The sequence below is a fragment of the Carassius auratus genome, chromosome 50, assembly GCF_003368295.1.
Source record: "Carassius auratus strain Wakin chromosome 50, ASM336829v1, whole genome shotgun sequence".
NCBI lineage: Eukaryota > Metazoa > Chordata > Actinopteri > Cypriniformes > Cyprinidae > Carassius > Carassius auratus.
Genome location: NC_039292.1, coordinates 12,480,675 through 12,502,438, shown reverse-complemented (window position 1 = coordinate 12,502,438; position 21,764 = coordinate 12,480,675). Strand labels below are relative to the sequence as shown.

At 37.9% G+C, this 21,764-nt stretch overlaps 1 protein-coding gene and 1 long non-coding RNA gene across 5 annotated transcripts; one reads left to right on the top strand and one right to left on the bottom strand.

Moving 5' to 3' along the window:
* Positions 1-1,073: 1,073 nt before the first annotated feature.
* On the bottom strand, positions 1,074-20,977 carry cep152 (centrosomal protein 152). 4 transcript variants are annotated; one of them, XM_026239252.1, is made up of 29 exons: positions 20,687-20,977; positions 20,365-20,460; positions 17,360-17,469; positions 17,220-17,280; positions 16,756-17,070; positions 16,516-16,678; positions 16,043-16,183; positions 14,520-14,659; positions 14,176-14,376; positions 13,941-14,088; positions 12,083-12,174; positions 11,653-11,810; positions 11,361-11,574; positions 11,175-11,288; positions 10,249-10,379; positions 9,724-9,852; positions 9,504-9,641; positions 8,805-8,988; positions 8,317-8,571; positions 6,596-6,727; positions 6,148-6,524; positions 5,766-5,931; positions 5,554-5,617; positions 5,324-5,479; positions 4,745-4,838; positions 4,561-4,643; positions 2,655-2,811; positions 2,474-2,580; positions 1,074-2,383 (listed from the first exon to the last, which is right to left on the bottom strand). In XM_026239252.1, the coding sequence occupies exons 2-29, from the start codon at positions 20,449-20,451 to the stop codon at positions 1,641-1,643; spliced, it is 4,860 nt and encodes a 1,619-aa protein (XP_026095037.1). In that variant the 5' UTR covers positions 20,452-20,460; positions 20,687-20,977; the 3' UTR covers positions 1,074-1,640. The 4 variants fall into 4 exon arrangements, with proteins under 4 accessions (XP_026095037.1, XP_026095036.1, XP_026095035.1 ...); XM_026239251.1 differs by having other exon boundaries at positions 1,074-2,392; positions 5,324-5,476; XM_026239250.1 differs by having other exon boundaries at positions 1,075-2,392; positions 8,805-8,990; positions 9,506-9,641.
* Positions 6,397-6,778, top strand: LOC113067042 (uncharacterized). The gene is made up of 2 exons (XR_003279265.1): positions 6,397-6,537; positions 6,653-6,778. It is a non-coding gene; the product is annotated as an uncharacterized LOC113067042 (long non-coding RNA).
* Positions 20,978-21,764: the final 787 nt, after the last annotated feature.

Genomic DNA, 21,764 nt, shown 5'->3' with positions numbered 1-21,764 from the left:
TCCTAATTAAGATTGTAATTAGAGTGTCAATGGTCCATTTGAGAGATAGGTGGCGGTAATGCACTTATAAGTCTGCGATCCTCCATAAAGCAAGAAGAAGATGACACAAACTAGCTCAGGACAGTTCGGACACTGCTGTGAATCAAAGGTAAAAAAACCCGATATAAATACTGTTCAGTTTCTTGCACAGACTGATTGTTTCATGTCTTTAACATCAATGTATCGTCATGAGCCACAGGTTTTAATTTGGTTCTGTTTGTGCATGTTTTTTTTTTTTTTACTCTCAAAGTCGTGATTCTCATCCACTTCCATCATATGACTGACAGACTGCAGTGTTTCGAGTTAAAAATCTGTTTGAGTTCTACTGAAGAAACAAAGTCACCTACATCCTGGATGCCCTGGGGCTAAGCAGATTAACATAACGTTTTCATTTTTGGGTGAACTATCCCTTTAAGATTTTTATTTATTTATATATATATATATATTTTACATACATCCTATGCATGTTTTTCAAGGTAATACGCTTACCAAAAATACTTGGTAAGACTCTTTTACAGTGTAATTTCTTCACATTACATATACTTACTATATTAATAACAGTAAATTATGCATATTTACAAGCAACTTACCGTAAAAACAAACCCCAACTCTATAGTAAGTGCATGTTAATATTAGTCAATAGGTATGACTAATTACACAGTAACATGACTTCATTTCTTCCTGGGAAAACAAAAATATTAGACTATTACAGCCTTCTTCAACAATGTCACACGAGATTAGAACCACATGAGGGTGAATAAACTATGACCCACTTGCCCAAATTCCCTTCAAAAAGTCAACCATTTACCATAAATTTTGTTTACTAAAAATGATAACAGAAAAGAGGTTATTTCTAAAAAAAAAAAAGAATAATATAACGCTTTCATTTTGTGTACTGCAGCCTTAAAACATCAAAATCATGTCAACCCTTTTACCTTTATCCAAGCCTATATAATATTTATCAATTTAGCTTAAAATAGCATGATGTTAATGGAATAGACCGTTAATATAAAAAAAAAAAAATTACACTAAAAAACAATTTTCTTGATATTTCACGTGATTTCTAGTATAGTGTACATATCAAGAGTGTATATCTGATTGATACACTATTCGTCTCATACTTACAATTTTACAAAAATACATTATTAAACCCAACCTCATCTAAACAAAAAAGTTAACTAACCCTATCATAATTCATAGAATGAGCCAGGTGATGCAGAACAATAATCTTTGACCTCGTTTTATCTGCCAGTGGACTTTGATTGGAGGCACAGAAAGCCTGAGGAATAAACTGCAGTCAAGTGTCTGGAATGTAAGATGATGATAAACTGTCACTTTGTTCTTTGTGATTTATGCAGCATGTGAAAAATTTTGTGAAAAAGCCTAAATTTCTTGGCAGATAACAGAAAAACAGTTTAATTAATGTAAAAATTGGTTGCTTTATTAAGTTAAGAGGTAACAAATTCATTCACAGACAATACAACTGCTAAGACCTTTGGCTCAAACAAGTACAAAAACAAAACAAAACAAACAAACATTGCACAAGCTTAACTCTTTTAAATAGAAAAATATGTTTGCTCAGGCACAAACAAATCCAAACTTCATTTCTGAGGCAGTGCCAACGGGCTGTCGAACCCACTGTCCTGCTGACGCACTTTCAACTCTGAAAATATGCTCTTTGGACACTTTTTCTGGAGCCCATGTCCCTCAGATCCAGGGACTGGCTCTCTGTGTTTATTTGTTCTCCTGTCCGCACACACATCGTGTTTGGAGTAAGACCGAGGCTGAACAATCTCCTTGTACATTGTACCATCAGATTTCTGGCCGATGGAGCTTCCGAAGTCCAACCCGCCGTTAACAGAGAACGGCTTCCCAGGCTCGGGACAGGACGAGGTCAGGTGAATGTTGTTGGTGAAGTTGGAGCCATTACTGGTTAAACTCCAGTCGCTCGGGCCATCATCCCGAACGGGAGCTTCTTCGATCAGGAAGGGCGGGACCGATGATGGTTCTCCAAAACCCTCCATAAACATTTCCCTGCTCTGTTTTCTCAGCGTGATGCTAGGGGTCATAACATCACGGTTTAAAACTCTGTTGTGTGCAAAGTGTGTGTGCCGAGTTACCTGAGCAGCCGTGAAAGTGTCTTTAGATCCACATATCACTGCAGACTTGAGAGAATCTGCATCGAGGGGTTTAGGTTTAAACCCTTTCTGTTTAGCCGATATGGATGTATAGTTGGTGTCCGTTAGATTGTAGAACTGATGGATCTGTTTGTCCTTTCCATCCTTGAGGGCTTCAGCTCCCAGGACTTTAGCAGGAGACCCGCTGGTTTCAATGTCCGTTTTGTCTGATCCACCAAAAAAAAAAAAAAAATTTTTCCCAGGTTAAAGTGCTGGTTTATGCTACAAACGAAGACTTGACTGAGTTGAGGTTGTACCTTGAGTGTTCTGGGTTCTCGAAAGCTTGCGTTTGCCCACGGGGGTCTCCAGGACTTTGGCCATGGCGGCCAGTTTGCTAGCAGCATTTATGATTTTCTTCTCAGCTCTGGAGACAGAACAAGAGCAGAATGAAAACCCGATCATAAGAACAGAGAGAAGCTGATTGGTGGTTGGTGGTACCCTGCGGCCTGGCCTCCGTCCTCCAGCAGCTCCTGCAGACAGGTGAGGTAGCTCCTGCGCATGCGTCTGGCCGTGTCCTGTCTCTCCCTCAGGACCTCAGTCCTGATCAGCTCTGCCGCTCGCTCCTTACTCTCCTGCAGGTAACGCAGCATGTCACCTACAAACACATCAACAAATGAGCAGACGAATTTACTTTATTAACTATTTTTACTTTATTAACTATTAACTAGTAAGTTAGGTGGGGTGTAGATAACAATATTCAAGCTACTTAAGCAAATATAATACAAACAAATAATAATTGATTTTTTGTTTTTTGTGTTTAAAGGGGGGGTGAAATGCTCGTATTCATTCAATATCCTGTTAATCTTGAGTACCTATAGAGTAGTACTGCATCCTTCATAACTCCAAAAAGTCTTTAGTTTTATTATATTCATAAGAGAAAGATAGTCTGTACCGATTTTTCCCGGAAAAACACGACCGGCTGGAGGCGTGACGTGTGGGCGGAGCTAAAGAATCACGAGCGTGAGTAGGCTTTTGTGTTGAGAGCGTCTGGCAGCTGTGACATTATCGTGAGGGAAAAACCATCATCCAAAACAAACCATGACTAACAGTCAGATTCAGCGTATATTTATGATCCAGAATCAGATCCCGAGGCTGAAAATTTAACAAGAGCAGCATCAGCAACGACGTCTCTATGTGGTATGTACTGAAACTGTATATATTTGCTTAGCGGTTTTGGAAAATGACTAAGTTCCACTTTATGTCGTCTTTTTTTTTAATTTTTTTTTATTGTGTACATGTGGAAAGTGCAGTTTGATGCCAACATCGCATGTTGTTTACTTGATGTGCTTACGCGCAGATAGCTAAGTTAACAACACAGAGATATTTGAAGCAGTTTTACTCACCGCCTGCGGTTCCAACACACGATCGTGACCCTTTTTCGTTGGGATTGCATCATCCTTAAGAAATAAACGATACGCAAATCCGGCGTCAAACTGGGCCTTGTTTGTAAAACAAGCATCTTCGAAATGCAGGGAACAAACACAAACACTTGCACATCTCCGTTGATGCTCTGTAAAAATAAACTCCATCCACTGGTCCCTTAATGCTGTTTCTCTTTTGGTAATCTGTGCAGGGTTGTCTTGCCCTGGCAACCAAAAACACACTTCTTTTGTGACTTTTTACGACGCTCTCGCTCTGATCAGTTAATGTCTCTGCTCTCAGTGCTCTGCTATACGGGAGCGCGCACTCTTCCGGCAGAAGTGCCTCAGGACCCATATAAGGAAATTCCGCTCCATCTAACGTCACACAGAGCCATACTCGAAAATAACTTTCCGAAACTTGTGACAAACCGGAAGGAGTATTTTTGGAACAGAAATACTCCTTCAAACGTACAACTTAATTTTTGAAACTTTGTCCATGTTTAGCATGGGAATCCAACTCTTTAACAGTGTAAAAAAACTCAGTATGCATGAAATAGCATTTCACCACCCCTTTAAACAATAAATTGTTACTGTAAAATCTAGATCATTTAAAAAAAATAATTTAGTTTGCAATATAGTTGCTTAAATTAAAAAACATATTTCTAAAGGTATTGCACCAGTGTTTATTTCAGCTTTTACCAATACTTTAGAGTACTTTTTAATTTTATATTTTCCATTTATTTTTCTCATTTTTATAATTCTTTTTATCATACCTACAATAGATTTTTATTCATTTTGATTTCAGTTTTAGTGTGTTATTTTAGTACATTAAGTTGATGAAAATGAGAACCATTTTTTGGCAAATAGCTGCAATAAAAGAAGTTTAATATTTATTATTTTACTTAATTTCAGTTAACTTTGATTTCAATTAACATTTGTTTTAGGATTTTAGGTTTTATAAAAAGACACCACCAGTCACTCACCTTTGATTTTCTCCACTGCTTTCATGTATTGCTCCTTCATTTCCTCAAGACCTGCTTGAAGATTCTGCTGGCTGATTGAACCGCTGAAACATTGACGGAGAACGTTAGTGTTTCTCTAAGACCCACTGCACTCGTAGTCAATGATGTGCTCTTATGAAAGAAATCAAACAAACTGTTTACAAACCCTGAAAGTGCATCTGCATTTGAGGCCTGTTTCAGTTCCTCAAGGGCTTTGAGATGACCCTGCTGCTCCTTCTGCAGAGCTGCCTCGTGCTCATCTGATTCAACATTAAAAACAAAAGATTAAACATTTCTCTTCCACATGGCCAACCGATAATAATGTGATACTAAACTGATAATCAAATAAATCATATATTGAACTAAGAAATCAAACCCAAAAAAATTAATTATTCAGAAAAAAAAATCTAAACATTTTGATAGCATTCAAGCTTGTTTCTGCCACTAAATAATAATAAAAAATTCCTCAGAAATACGTGATATAAAGATTAGTTTTTTTCTGAAAAACGTATTTTTCAGTTCCGTTTCTCTCTCACAATTCTCCCCTAAAAACTATTCTGAGAAAAAAAAAAAAGTTGCAATCACCTTTTTAGTGGTGGAAACGGGCATTAATAAAAAATGACAAAAGTCACATAACAAAAGAAAAACCTAAAAATACAAAAATGAAACCTCATTTAAAATTCTAGGATTATTTCTTTACAGACTTCGACTTGACACTGCAGACGCTCGGAGTAATAAGCAGCACCTTTCATCTTCTGCAGGGTGTTTTTGTGCTCTCGTACGCTCCTCTGGAGCTGCCGGCAGGCCTTCTCTAGATGTCTCTGGAGCTCCTGATTCTTCTTCTGGAGTTTGGCCAGAGACTCAGCACATTCACTCTGCTTCCTCTGAGCCGTCAGACCTGCTGCAGAGCGAGGAAGTGTGAGGAGGAAGAGCTTCTGATCCAGCAGAGTGTCAGGTGTGAGGTGTGAGTCTTACCCATCTCTGCCTCGTGGCGCTCCTGGGCTTCCTTCAGCACACGTCTCAGCTTGTCTTCGCTGCTCTGGAGTGTGAGAGAAAGGAAATATTTAGTGTGTCTCTCTGGGTGGAGACTGATGATGATCTAGAGACTGTATAAATATGATGACTGTCCTTGTGTAATAAAGTGCAAACTCTCTGGGTGCAGCTGGTCTCAGGGAGCAGACACACACCTGCTTGGCTTGACTGAGTGATTCTCTGCAGATCTCCCAGACTCTGCATCTAATGGTTCCTGGTGCACTGCTGAGCTTCAGTTCTCCTCCGCTCTCTCTCCTCTCCACTGCCTCCTGCAGCACCTCCTTTAGATCACGGAGCACCTCCTCCAGCACCCGCTGCAGTCTGCAGAACAGAACAGATACATACATATCTTTAGTATTAAAAAAGTACTAACATAAAGCTGCACAAAGTATAAAAGTCAATATTAAATGTTCCTGATCATTGTATTATTACAAATGTTTTAAATCAAGGTTGTTTTGTTGTTGTTGCTTATTGGCTCACGTCAAAAGGGCCCTGCTTAAACCAAATTCTGTTCTAGCTTGCCTGATTATTATTAACCTGATCTCTTGTTGATCTCTCCACTCCTGCTCCTTTTGTTCGAGAGTTTTCTGTAGCTCTGTGTCTCTTTGTTTGTCAGTTTGCTCCAGGTTCTGCTCCGTGACGGTTAGCAGTGTCTGCTTCTGCTCTGTCTGGAGCTGTGCCCTGAGATGGGACATCTCCTCCTGCTTGTTTCGGATCCAAACGTCTCGGGCCGCAGCCAGCTCTGCTTCCACGAGGCCCGCCTGCTCCTGACACACACGCTCCAGTCGGGTGCTGAGGGCAAGCGCTTCCTCCTGGAGCTCACGGTTTCTCCTGTTACACTGCTCCAGTTCAGCGCATTTGGTGCGGAGCGTGTCCTGCCATCTTTCCTCCTCTGCCTTCACAGCAGAGGACACCTGGGAGCAGGGGGTGAGTGTTGAGCAGTTTAGAAAATAAATCATTTCACAATCATCACTACCAGAAATACCTGTTCCTGGACACGCTGCTGTTGAAGTCGCTCCCACTCATCTTTCTCCGTCTGCAGGCTGCTTTTGTACTCGGGGAGAGAGGTCAAGTCCTGGAGCCATCGAGAACGAGCCCTTGATATCGCACCTTCAACCTAGACAAGGCAGAACTGATTAGAAACGGTAAAACCTGACAAAATGAGATAAAAAAAAAAAGCTGGAACGGAAAATACATAGGGAAAAAAATAAGCAAAAATATGCAATTTGGTACAGTATTTATACGGCCAAAAAGTAAGATGAATTTCAATGAGATCTTTTTAACTGTATAGCAGACTACTTTCATAAAATTCATATAAATATCACTCCATTCTAACATGAATCTCTAAATAATGATGCATGGATAATCAGGTAAACCAAAGTTACTTCAGTATAGTAAGTGTTCATATTATGAAATGTTACTAATAAGAAAAGTTTTAAGTGCTTCGTAAATATTTCACAGCACAAAAGACAAGTGAATCAACCTGAAGGGGGACTTTTTCACAATTATAATAAAAAAGACTTTTAATTGTAAAAAAATATTAATAACATTAATCAAGATGACAGAAGGCTTATAGTAGGGCTGCACGAGTATATTTTAATCTCGATAATGATATCCGCCTTTCTCGATTAAATAAAAATAATTATCATGATATTGGCTGGCTCGTTATTTATCCTAAAACGTGTTTTTAATTTGGCTTTTGCGTTAATTTGCATTGCTAACAAGTCTTCACTAGAGTTCATGATTGTGGTTGCCAGATGTGAAACGCTTTAAGCCCCAAAACAGAGCTTTGCTCCTGTAAGGATACACTTTCTGCCCGGTGTTTTATTTAATTTGTGCAATCTGGCAACCCTGTGCACGCTCACTGATGGCGGAGCAAGTGCTGATGATGATATGAAAACATACGAGTTGAGCGATCTGCACTGTTTGTGTTCCCAACTGTGCCATGATCAAACTTTCACTGAGTTTCAATAAATGCGCTTTTCCTACCTGTGACAATTCAATAGGCAAAAATGTACATAAATTGGAATTGTTGGAATTTATATTTTTTTTTACCAGTTTTCGTGTTGAAAATGGCATCGCAATGTTAGTTTTCAGTGTGTATTAACGATCTTTGAGCAAATTTACTGTGCGATCGGAGTGGCTTTTTCCCATTTGCGAACAAATTGTCACTTAGAAAATGTAATGTGAATACAGATGACAAAACACTAACCAAAACCAAGAGTTTTGTGTTATCATAGTTGGTAAATGAAGTCAGTGTATAGTCAGTGGAGGTTGGTTAAAGGACACATTAAATGTTATTGCATTTCCCTGCTGAAAAATTTTAGTTGGTCATCCAGCCGGTCTTTAGTGGTCAGATGGCTGGTTTTAGAGGGGTATTGACCACTTCCTTGGCTGCTCAGGCTGGGAGACCAGCTTAAAACAGCTACGTTTAGGCTGGTTTCAGCAATGTTTTTATTTTTTCAGCAGGACAGAATAATCGTTATTAATAATCGTGATTATAATTTTAATCAAAATAATCATGATTATCAGTTTAACCATTATCGTGCAGCCCTAGCTTATATTAGAATGTGTGCAACAGGCTTTTCAACAGCATTTTTCTACATATTAGCCCTATATTAAATATACATGCTATTTTTACTGATCCTGTTGTCTTCATTATTTAATAAATGAGTTTTCACATTAAGGGCTGTAAATGGGTCAGACCTGTCGTGTGATGTCATCAGTGTGTCTCTGCTGCATCTCTCTCTGAGCGTGTCGTACTGCGTCCTCCACGGCTCTGTCCCGGGCCGTCACAGCCTCCTTCAGCAGGGTCTCCCTCTGAGCGCTGAGCTGGACCTCCAGCTGACCCACCGGCTCAGAGAAGCTGGTCTGACACACTCCCTCGATGGTGTCTGACTGCCTGAGCTTCCTGACCTCTTCCTCAGCCTCCTGTAACCTCTGAGCCCAGGACTGCTCCAACTAGCAGAGACAGACAAACAAAGACAAACAGACAAATAACATCAGAACACAGATAGATAAACAGTACAGTACAAAAATACAGGCAAAAGATATGCAGACAAACAGATACAATATATAAAAGGCTTAATATAAGAGCAATTGACCTACATCTGAACTGCACAACAGTCACTTTTAGAAAGACTCTGGCCTGGGACTAGAAAGATCATTAATGTGATTGGCTCATCATCACTAACCGTCTCCTGCTCCTGCTGCCAGCTCTTCCTGGCTGTTTCCAGCTGCTCTCTGACCCGCAGCTCAATCTCAGCCTGTGTCTCTGTCTTCCACTGGGCTTTGAGTTGAGACACGTCCTCCTGATGCTGACGCTCCAGATCAGACCTCAGTCTCTCCAGAGCAGCCTCGCTCTCCTCTCGCCTGCTTGACTGAAACAAGAAACATGATCAAAGGACTACTGGCTCTCAGAAGAAAACCTGTTCCCCTTAATAGACAGTAATAATAATAACAACAATAATGGTAAATATGAATTAAATAAATATTAATGAATTTATAAAAATGAATGCATTGATTAAATATTCACATAAAAATAAATAAATTAGTTCCTAAAAAAAAAAAAAAAAAAAACACAATAATAAAAATTACATTTAATCACTAATCAAATAAATATTTAAATAAAGACAATTTAATAAAAAGAAATAATAATAAATCAATAAATTAATCCCCAATTTGACAGGGAGGATCTGAACCCATGATATAAAAAAAATAATATAAACAATAATTAAATTAAAAACATAAAATTATAAATCAATAAAACAAGTTAATAAAACTGCATTAAATAAATACGTTTTTTAAATAAAAATTTAATATAAAAAAAAATTAAGTACATTATTAAATCAATCAAAAAATTAATTAACTCATCTAATCAGCGTCTTGTGCTTACCTCATTTTCTATCAATCTCCTCTGTTCTTCTAGCTTGTTTTGCAGATTTTCCTCCAGCTTGTCCTTCTCTTTGCAAACAGAAATGTAGCATTCCTGCACAGCTAACACCTCTTGACTGAGACTGGCCAGCTTTGACCTGTGGATGGACCCAGAGTTAATAAAAGCCAGCTTCTGCATATTTTATGAAGATTATGATCCATTATGAAGTTGTGCGGTACTCGAGCTGTTGGATGTGTTGCTGATGCTTGCTGGAGAGTTGCTCGATGTGAGCCGTGTGCTCCTGTGTGAGCTCCTCCTGGACACGATTCACCACGTCATCCCTGAACTGCTGCTGAGTCCTCTCATCCCTGCACACACACAGCATTTTACATTTAGATATGTACAGGTAGATGCACTATTAGTGTCTGTTTCTATCATACTGGAACGGTCATTTAAAAGGTCCTATAGTTTAAAAGCCTGTAATACTGAGTTAATCTACATTAAAGACACAAACACATCCTTATCAGTGAAAGATTATCCAATTTCTTCAGGAATTTAAAATTTCAGCAGTTTTTACAACCAGAGGCTGCGCAATGTTGTGCAATCTTGATTTGTATTGTGAGTGACGACACATTGACTTTTCCAAGTGTCTGGAGAGGTCGAATGTGACATTAACTCGTACATATCTATGATTTTACTTATAGACCACCACAGAAGCTGCACCAAAGTGGAATTAACTTTAGCAAAATGCATGAAGACGTGACCTCTCTGCTGCTTCCTGTTTCTCCTGGTCCAGCTCCTGGATCATCTCTCTCATCTTGGTGCAGAGCTCAGAGTTGGCAGCCTTCACCTTCTCTTCACTCTGCTTCAGCTCCTGATTCCTCTTCTCCAGAGCCTGCCGTTCACAACAGGGATGCTCAACTAGTATCCAACAACTAGCTAACTCAATAGTTACTTCTTACTAGCAATTAGATCCAAGCCAGTGTTATTTTAGTATTATATACTATTATAGAATTAGCTTTTGTTTCTCATTTTATTATGTGCTTACGTCATTTTTATTAGTTGTTTATTTATAGTTTATTTGTAACTTTTTTAATTTCAGGTTTAGTTTTAATATTACTTTAACTTAAAAATGCTGTTTTGAAAACTGAAATTAAAGTTTTTCGTCTAATATTTTTGTTTAGTTTTATTTAAGCTTGAAAACTAAGTGAAATCAAACAAGTTTGTCTCCTAATATTTTTGTTTTGTTTTATTTAAGCTTTAAAACTAAGTGAAATCAAACAAGTTTGTCTCCTAATATTTTTGTTTTGTTTTATTTAAGCTTTAAAACTAAGTGAAATCAAACAAGTTTGTTGTCTAATATTTTTGTTTTGTTTTATTTAAGCTTTAAAACTAAGTGAAATCAAACAAGTTTGTTGTCTAATATTTTTGTTTTGTTTTATTTAAGCTTTAAAACTAAGTGAAATCAAACAAGTTTGTCTCCTAATATCTTTGTTTTGTTTTATTTAAGCTTTATTTCAATTAACATGACACTGGTCTTTTACATTGAGAAGTTTTTCATTATTATCTTTTTTCTCTATCTATTATTTCATCTTTATTCCATTTAATGAAAATGATTTTGAATAGTTACATTTTAGTTAACAACACCAGCACTAATCCAGACACTCAGTGATTGTGCAGTCACACTGACCTCCACTCTCTCCTGCAGCACCTGCCGCTCCTCCTGCAGTCTGATGAGGTCTTTGTGAGGGGCGCCAGTCATGTGGGATGTTTCCAGGTGTTTCTCCAAGCTGCTCTCCCTCACCTGTAGTAAACGCACAAGGTGTAAGTCTAACATCTACTACAGCACACAGCACTGATTAGCTGTAGGTCAGACCTTTGAGTCCTGTATGGTTCGCTCAGCCTGCTCTAGCTGCGTCTGCAGCTGCTCTGTTCTGCTCTGAGAGCGTCGCAGCTCCTCCTGCAGCTCAGAGATCTTCAGACGCTTGGTCTTCAGGTGACTCAGGCAGCGCTGCAACTCGCTCTTCAGCTCTCGCACCACGTCCTCCTTCAGCAGGGTCGAGTCTCCTGCTTCTGCAATATGAGGTGTGCTGGAAAACAGAGTAATTATGAGAAACTTGACATTATAGCAATGCAGTTTGGATTGTTATTGAACAATGTAACGTTACCTGTGGATTCGTCCATTTCTCCACTTGGACTTCTTGATGCCCAGATCCACGCAGGACTCAGACAGCTGGCTCTCCCAGTCTCCGTTAGACTGCAGGGCTCCATGTTTAATAGCAGACTCATACAGATTTATCTGCTCCTTCAGTTCAGTCATCTCTTCCTGTTGAGAGACGAAACATGTATGCTTTGTTCGTAGCCTGATTATGGACAGCTTTAATAAGATTATATAATTTTTTATATTTTGTTGAAGTTATATATATGAATTTCTTTTGATGATATTCAAATGTTTTTGCTATATGTTTTGAGATATTATTCTGTATCTTCGTGACATTAGATATATTATGGTAATACCTGACATGTTTTAATAAGTGCAGGTGTTGCTCAGTAGCACATGGCACTGAGGAAGGTTAAAACACTAGTGGACTGACTGACCTGCAGGGCTCTGTTGATGTCTTCACTGATAGCGCGGGCAGACTGAGCCTGCTGGAGCTTCATCTGTAACTGACTCATCTCTTGAACAGAGCCTGCAGAGAATAAAAGAAACTTTGATAAAGATGATACAGGCATGAGGGAGACAAATCTTCAATTCATGTAATAAAGGGGACATTGAAAACATTAAACATGTTGACTTTCAGTAGGGGTGTAAGAAAATATCGATACACGTATCGCATCGCGATATTTTGTTTGGCGATACTGTATTGATTCTCAAAAAACGTAAACGGTTGTTTCGATTTACGTTTACGTTCCCTGACCGCTAGATGGCTGTCTTCATCTCTGAACAAATCCTGAGTGACAGGAAATACTAGTATCAGAGCATGCCACTATTAATGGAGGGTGAAAGAATTATCCCAGTTCATGTTTCGGTGTACAATGATGAAGTTTGCCATCATTTGGGCTTTTGTGGTAACGTCTACTGTGGACGGGACTGTCCCGCCTCGGTTCTGCCGCTAGCCGTGATCCGTGTGACGCGGCTATAGGCGAGAGGGATGCCCCATGGCTGCAGATTTCTCTCATTTTGGGGGTGTTTTGAGCAGTTTTTTGTGGTGCATGCGACGTGGTTTCGGCGATTCCACACGGATAATAAATACAAACTGAAAAACCTGTGAAATCCAAGTTGAAAGTATTCTGTATTTTTTACAAATTTGTTTTACAATTGTTTTGTTTTCTTTAGGAATCGCGTTAGCAATTTATTTTTCATTGATATTAAGCAGATGTGATTCATTTGTTCAACTTGGATCAAAATGTTTTGACACAGTATGTCACAATTGTAAACGTAAACTGTGAACCTTTAAAGCAGGGTCTAAAAATATATATGGTCTTTTTTTATAAAATACATTTTATGCGTATTACACATTTAACTAAAAGATCCTGGAAGCACTTTAATTCCCCCCCTTTACTCATAATGCACAAAAAGTTTTTTAATAATGTCGAATGTTACAGAGACTGATTATTGCAAATGCAGATCCCACTGTGCTCTGGTTAAACTAGTTTTAATTATTTAGTTGTTGCTAAGGTTTGCATATGGTTGTGTTCTTAATCACAGCTTTCCTTACAATATATACTATTCTTAAAATAAGAAATATCCCAATATATTACCTTATTTACAGAATCGCAATGTATCGCAACATATTGTATCGCAACCCCTGTATCGTGATAGCTGTATACACAGAAATCTAGCATCATATAGGCATTTTGTCCAGACGGATCGAGTTTTGGCTTTGGGTGCCGCAGGCGCAGTTATATTAACGCAACTCCTGAAAATAATAATCACTGCGTCTTCTGTTCCTTGATTACTGATCAGCAAAGTTATTTGATTATTACGGCGGAATGAATATATAGTGCCAATCCATATCGGTCTAGAAAATTGCAACTTTTCATTTTCCGTTCGTCTTAGTACGCGGTGTAACTACAGAAGAGTCAAGTTTAAAATACAGAAACTCTTTGGTCATGTTTGAGCGAGATGCTAACGTCCTAACCAGATTCAGTGATCTATGCTAAGCTAAAAGAGCTACCGCCAGACCCGGAGATCGGCTGAATGGATTAAAAAAATGGTAAAACTCAACTCTTTAACTCTTGTGGAGATGGAAAATAAACCCATTATCAAAAATAATGCCCATGTCCTTTACGTGAATGTGAAGGCCCCAAATTCTGTGTACGTGAGTCACTGTGGTTCAGCTGAAATGCTTGAACTGTTTTAACTGCAAGAGAAAAAGGTTATTGGCCCGTACGATTACCCATGAGGCTTGAGCAATCACGACAGTAAAACAGAAGCACATGGGACGCCACATACCAGTGTGGAGCAGATTGGCACACTGCTGCTGGCTCTCCTCCAGGCGCTGTGTGAGGGTGTTTATGACAGCGGCTCGGTCCACCTGATCCTCTTCTCGCTGACGCTCCAGCTGTCGAACCTGATCCAGCAGCCGCTGGCCCGCCTCCGCCTGACAAACACACACAACACCCAGTGAAACCACAGGCCTGTACTGCCCTCTGTTGTGAGGGGTTAATCATATCTACATGTATCTGACCTGCTCGTTCAGACTCTGTGATTGTGTATCTAGTTTCTGCTGAAGGGTGAGCAGTTTGGCTTCATACTGCTCCCTGATGGCGACCATGTCTCTATCGTGCTGCTCACGTGCTCGTGTCAGAGTGTCTGAGCGACACAGATCCATCATCTGCAGCTTCATGCTGTCCATCGCCGCCTCAGCCACACGCTGCTGCTTTAGGCTCTGTGTACGCACACATTTCCTCTCTTATTAAGGACTGCAGAGAGTATCACCACCATACACTCTTTCAACAAGCCCCAATAAATGAGTTGACTTGGACTTGCTGAGTGCTGATGTTGAGCATGAGGTATTCATGAGCTCATTACCTCTTGCTCTCGGTCTGTGAGAGACTGAATCTGTTTCTCCAGAGATCTGATTCTGCCCTGCAGCTGCGCTTCTCTTTCTTTCGCCTCCTCCACGAGTGCACTGGACTCCTTCAGTGATGTGCTCAGGCCGTCTTTCTCATCTAAATAAAAAAAGGCAACACATTTTGTGGCTTAAATCCGTATTAAAACTGATGAGATCAACACATTCCAGCTCACTTTTGACCCAGAGGAGTGCATTCAAATGTCTGAAAAATACAATAGTTTTTAGTATGGGAATCAAACTTTGTTAATGTGTTAAGACTATCAAAATACACTTATTTTCATTTTGTTCCCCTTAAGAAATATAATTAATCTTGACTGGATTTGATCTCTCAGATACATACTTTTGTTAATATATATTTGGCCTATTTCCTGGATCTCTCACACTCGTTTAGGGCTGAATATTGTTTAAAAACATGAATATGCATGCACACAGACAACAATAGTAAACAATATCAAATTAACTAATGCACAAAGGGGTGCAGAGCAAAAGTTGAAGGACCAAATAGCCTAAATTTAAAAAAGGAAAGAAGTTTTTAAAAAAAGAGAAGACCACTGCAGCACGAAAATATTTCACTAAGTAACACTGATTTTGTTTTTTATTTTGAGTATCTATCGATACCGAGTCCCGATCCGATACTTCTATAATACATAAAAAAATAATAAAGAAGAGCGAAAAAAAACAGATCCAGGATGTTCAATAGATTACATTTTGAAATCTATTCAAATAGAAAACAGTTATTTTAAATAGGCTAGTAAAAATATTTCACAATTTTACTGTTTTGCTGTACTTTGGATCTAATAAATGCAGGCTTGGTGAACAGAAGAGACTTCTTCAAAAAACTAAAAAAAAAAAACTAACAAGCTTACTGTTCAAAAACCTCTGACTCGTAGTATAGGCAACTAAATTTTTTCTCTAATTTCTAGCTTTTAATTGCCCTAGAAATCTATAACTGCTGGACAATAACAAATAATATTGATTTGTTTATATACTACAAACACTGTTTATCACATAATGAGGCAGAATAGTTTCTATAGTGTAATAAATGTCAATCAGCACTGCATTGTTCATATACTTTATTTATCACCTGCTGTAGATGACTTGAAAAACAATTTATTGTCGTGATCGTATATAAATGTCTTCGTGTTTCCATAAGTTTCTGTTTTACTGTGAAAACCAGTTTCCATACAGTGACAGCTGGACGCTTTTGTTCATATTAGGAGTTTCCTGATATCACTATCAGCGCGAGAGCACCATCAGTGTCCATCTCACTGTATTCTGGGTCCGAATGAAATATCAGCGGATCAAAATTAACCCAGAATATGAAAACAGTATGCAGTTTCATGGGGGATCAAATAACATAGCTGATAACAGAGATGTTGATGAGCTTTTTAAGAAACAAAACAATAATAATATTAATAATGCAGAAATGATGATTGAGAAAGAGCTGAATGTAAAGCAGTGATAATCTGGTTAATCTGACCTTTCACAATGGTGAATTGGTGCTCCAGATATCTCATCCTCCTCCTGCAGTCCTCTAGTTTCTGTTCCAGCTCCTCGGTCTGTCTGGATTGAGCTCGGTTTAAAATCTGAAGCTGCGCCAGCTGCTGTCCGTCTGCTGTATCTGAACAACATTCATACAACACACCTCAATCTCCTAAAATACTCAACATGGTCATTACAAATACAATTAAAAAAAAAAAACTGTTTTCATTAAATGTTTCTTGGGCAGAAAATCAGCATATTATAATATTTTCTGAGGGATCACGTGACACTGAAGACTGAAGTAGTGCTGTAATAGTTTTTAGAGTAAGTGATTATAGTAATTACACTAGTTTTTACTAGTAATTACAACTTTTTACAATCATAAATGCAGCCTTAGTGAGCAAAAGAGACTTCTTTCAAAAACACTTTTGAGTGGGTGGTGTATGAGTTGAGTGTATAATGCTATCTTACTCTGAGTGGAGTCCAGGAAGTCCCTCTGAATCTGGTCAAAGGGGCCCTTCTGACTGGTCACTTGAGGACTGAACATCTTGGGCTGGTTTGAAGGTTGATGGGGGAGGTAACTGGCCTTGTAGGCATCAGTGGGTTTGTTCCTAGCTCCTCCATTATCAAAAACCTTCAACAAATGTGCCAAATGTATAAACATGCATACAATGTTTAAGAAAAGAAATAAAACTGGCTGCAGTCATTCACCTGAAAGTGGTTTCTGATGTTGTTCTCTTCTCCATGGACTTGTGCCCCATGTTGAAGAGCGTTATGAGGGTACACGTCCTGCTCTGCCCCGTCCCCAGCAGAGAAGTCAGTGCCGTGGGACTCGTCCGTGCCTGCGGAGGAGTGTGCATAGTCTACGTTCTGGTACTGGTAGTTCTGTCTGTTCTGTGGGTCCCAGCCGGTGGGTAAATGTTCTGTCCCGGTCTGGAGGTGATGAGGGTGACTGCTGCTCAGAGACGTGTGACTCCTATAGCTGTAGTCCTCATGATAAGAGCCTTGATCATACGCCTCATAGTGCTGAAAACACATTTAATACAGTCAATACAGTCGGGTGTAACTTGTTTCAGTATATTAAATGCATCAATTTTAATGACCATTTCCATCTCTTCAATGACTCTCTTAAGTAATCAGGCAGTTTTTGCTGCATCTGAAACTAATAAACTCACTTCCTCATGGGAAGAGGGTCTTGGATGCTCCCATTGTGGCACATTCCAGGCATGCTGCGGTCTAAAAAAAAAAGAAGACATTTCACATAAGGTATGTTTTATTAAATAGGTATTTGAGGTGATTTTGAGGTGTTTTGCACCTGTTGTTGTCTTCTGGGTGACTGCAGGTGGATTGCTGGAGCTCAGGTGAGGAGCAGTCGGCGCTGTCATCCAGCATATCATCAGGGAGATCAGTCAGGAGCTTGTGGAGCTACAACAAACAAACAAACAAACCCATCAATAAACCATTCAGGACCGTATTTACCCCACCCACAAGCTTCATAACATGGCTGAGAAACCATGTGCAAATTTTGGTGTATGTTTTATAGAAAGTGCTTAAAAAAACAACAACACTTATTTTGATTAATAGTCTAATGGTAGAGTGCAAGAGAATGGTATATATACTCAAACACACATTTTCCTCTTGATATATATCAACTATTTTTATGGTATGGCCAGTTAAAGCCTACACTACCTTGTCTAAAAAAACTATGATCACTCTTAGTTTGTGATCCTTCAATTCACTTTAGCATCATCACAGTGTGAAATATGGATAACTACTTATTTTATGATGATAAAAAACATCCCTATAATGAAGAGGGGATCTGTATAAGTAATATAAAGTTTAATTAGTTCACATTATCTTTCAGTTTGCTGATACAGACAAAGAAAAAAAAAGACATAAAAGGAAAATCACTAATATAAGACAATATGTTCTGATATAGTGTGCATTTATATATTTAAAAAACACACCAACTTTCAGCCAAACACTAATACACAATATCTCTAGTAAGTAGGCTGTAAGTAAGTGTCTGAAAGGCCATCTCGTGAGGGATGCAATTTTAAACATTATCATCCTTTTCCTCAGAAGTTGCTCAATACAATACTACAATATTGAGTTTAAATGTCAAACACACTGAAACTATCAGAAACAAAACAAGTGCAAGTCCCTTAGCAACAAACACCCAGAAAAACACACCCGCCCGGTTACAGACATGCTGAACTCTCACACAATCACCAACACATGAGGCGTCTTAACCTCCAGCAGCTTCAGGATCTCTCACTTCATGATTAAACACCGCTCGGTCACACTCACCCTCCATAACTCCCGCTGGATCACCCGCACATCCTGATACGCTCCCTCAGAAATGAACCTTTCCCGCATTTACACTCGTAAGACAGCTTCTGCAGGAGCTCTAGGGCTCAGTGACATACTGAGACACTTTTGTGTGCAATGCTGGATTTCAACAGCATGAGTCATACGAATAACTCCAGAAAAGAAAGCAGAACACGAGGAACTAAGAAATCCTCATTTGTCCAGGCTGAGGTCGGCCCATTGTGGGGGTCAGAACATAGGTTTCAGTTAACTGGAGCGGAAACATTCCTCCTCTGATGGACAAAAAAGACAAACAGCTTGTGAAGATGACAGCGCATGTGATGATGCACATCAGAACCGATGCTAACCATTCACCTCATACTATTACATCCTGATTCTGATCCACATGGAGAAGTGAAATTGCATAGAATTTATCCCTCCATTCAGAGCAGACGTTTGCTCTGAGATTAACTCGTGTGAAGCTTCAGTAAAGAGCTGTGAGGAACCAGCTATATGAGACAGCAAACACACCTGACTGCATCGATCATGCACCAATGACAGCAAGAGTTCATTCATGCAGCCGATAGCTGTAAGGTGAGTCAGAACACATGTTTCTGATTGGAGAAGCACTGCCCTTTAAAAACAAACACCGTTGATGCATGTGACTGGAAACTGAAGAATCTTTAACTACTAATAAGAATAACACAAAGCCTTATTCAACAAATGTGGACTGAGTAACTGGAGGACATGCACAGTAAAAGACAGCTAGCGCACAAATTACAAATTTAAAACATGAACCGGAACAGACAAAAACTGAAACAGACATACACTGAACATGAGAAGCTCACTGCTGAACTGCAGCTGATATTGACATTGTTCAACAGAAATGGGCACCATCTGAAACACATTCACTTAAAAAGCTTGAATGTGTGTTCATGTATCCAGCAGACATGGAATATAGTGTCATTCTTGTGTATTTATACCTTAAATTTAGTTTCAACAAAATTGTATTATTGTTTTCTCTTTATTAAGATATATAAGTGTATGTAATATAAGTTTTTTTTTTCTAAAAACGAAAATTCATTAAAAAGTATAATATAATGATTAACAATAATGTGTTTGCTCTTTGGAAACTGGATTAAAATTCGACATGAAAGGGAAAGTGTCTTTTTTTCTCCCTATTGTATAAAAAAATAAAATAATAATTTGACTTGGTTTTTTGTTTTTCATTGGGGATTGGATCGTTGTTATTTGCTAATTGCTGCAATCATTTAATGTGAATAACAGGTTTCTAGAGGAGAGAGGATACAGTCCCACCCTCACACCCAGTGCAAACATCATCAGAAAAGAGAACAGACATATGGGTAAATCATCTATAATAAACACTACAACATTCAGATGACACAACATGAGTTGTCAGTTTTGATTTCAGGGTGTACTGACAACCTCATATTCTGTTCAGGGGCACATAACGTTACAAATGTTTGTCCAATTAAATTTCCCAAACAATAAAAATCATTTGACATAAAAAATTATATATAATACTAAGAATAACAATAATATACTTCTACTACTAAAAACAAATAATTATTTGGTTTACTAATATATGAACGATTTATACATGTATGATTTACAATTAATTTAATTACAAATTATTAAAATTATATTTTTATGGTAAAACAGTTAGATTATATATTATTTATATGATGGGATTATCAACATTAACTGGATTGGTTATTAGCCATGTAGTGCATGCATGGAAAATTATTATTGCTTTTTTTTTCTATATTATATGCAATTTTTAATATTAGTTTAATTAGGAGAAATAATGAATGTAAATGAAAACTGTGTGTATAACGTTATATCTATCTATCTATCTATATATATATATATATATCTATATACATATATACATATATATATACATATATTAGATATACATATATATCTAACACACACACACAGAGTATATCCACAGATGTGGATGTGTTTGTGTAACTGGACAGACACCTCTTGTTCTCTGGCATAGTCTTCCGGATCATACTCCTCTTCCTCCTGCTGGGTCTGTAGAGCTGCACTGTCAAAATCAATGGACATCCTGCTGATCTGAGAGGAGAAGTGACACGCTGAGACAGGAAATGACCAGCAATCACATCCGCTTATACTTCATTTGACCATTCTTACTGATAAAACACAGTAGTTCGTTTGTACTAGCATCATAAACATCGTTAACCCTAGAGTTACAGGTAACGTTAGTTTCTAAACAACACATAACACATTATAACTCGTACATTTAGCACTTCGGAAACAAGGCAAGTTTAAATAATCTTACCTTTAAAGCTTTAATAAAGTCACCACTGTCCTAAAGTACGTTAACACAATAATCCCAAATGGAGACACATTTACAGTGTCTCGGTGCCTTACAAACTCATGCCGCAACAATATCGACATGAAATGACTGAGTACGAGTAATACACGACCCGCAAATGTTTGTTCGTCCGTGACAAATGGTAAAACTCGATTAATGCGGCCTAAAATCGATATTACAGTAAATATTTTGAAGAAAGTCTCTGTCCATTGAAACATGGCGCCATAAACAGCGGCAAAGTCCTGGATTCTGATTGGCTGACGGGAGGAACGACGTCACATGAACGTTACAGCCAATGGTTACGGCCTTATCATGTGTCAACAGAAATTATACCTTTACTTTGAATTATATCAATAACAATACAATTATTAATAATAATATTTATTTAGTTTACAAGTTATATATACGATTTTATGTACGGCTTACAATTAAAAATATATATTTTTAATAGTAAATACATTTACATTATATATATATAATATATATCTCAATATTAACTGGTTTGGTTATTCGGTTAAGACTTTTAGCCATGTAGTGTATACATGAAAAAATAAAAGATATTATTCTATGTTGTATGCACTTTCAGATATTAGTTAAATTCGGAGAAATAATGTATGCATATGAAAACTGTAAAATTTTGTGTTTTTGAGCATTGAAACAAAATTATCAGATAAAATCATAAACCTTTACAGACATTGGAGCAAAAAAAAATGCATGTTAAATTATTTCTATTTAAAAATGATAGACAATTTATAGTAATTATAATAGTTTAGATGTATAATTATATATTTTATTCAATAAATATACTTACATTATATATTCTTTTACACACACACACACACACACATAAAAATAAATAAATATATATTAAATTAAATTTACGCATTTAGCAGACACTTTTATCCAAAGCGACTTACGGTGCATTAAGGCTATCAATTTTTACCTATCATATAAATATCTATATCTATATCTATATATATATAGCAAAATTTTTGCTTTGTCTTTTCTATATATTCAGCTATTATATTGCATATACGTATAT

Coding starts and splice junctions, on each gene's coding strand:
- cep152 (XM_026239250.1), bottom strand. CDS start 20,451: ATGTCCATTGATTTTGACAGTGCAGCTCTACAGACCCAGCAGGAGGAA. Junction 17,470..20,364: donor ACTATGCCAGAGAACAAGAG/GTGTCTGTCCAG, acceptor TGTTTGTTGTAG/CTCCACAAGCTCCTGACTGA. Junction 11,575..11,652: donor AGAAATGGACGAATCCACAG/GTAACGTTACAT, acceptor TCTGTTTTCCAG/CACACCTCATATTGCAGAAG.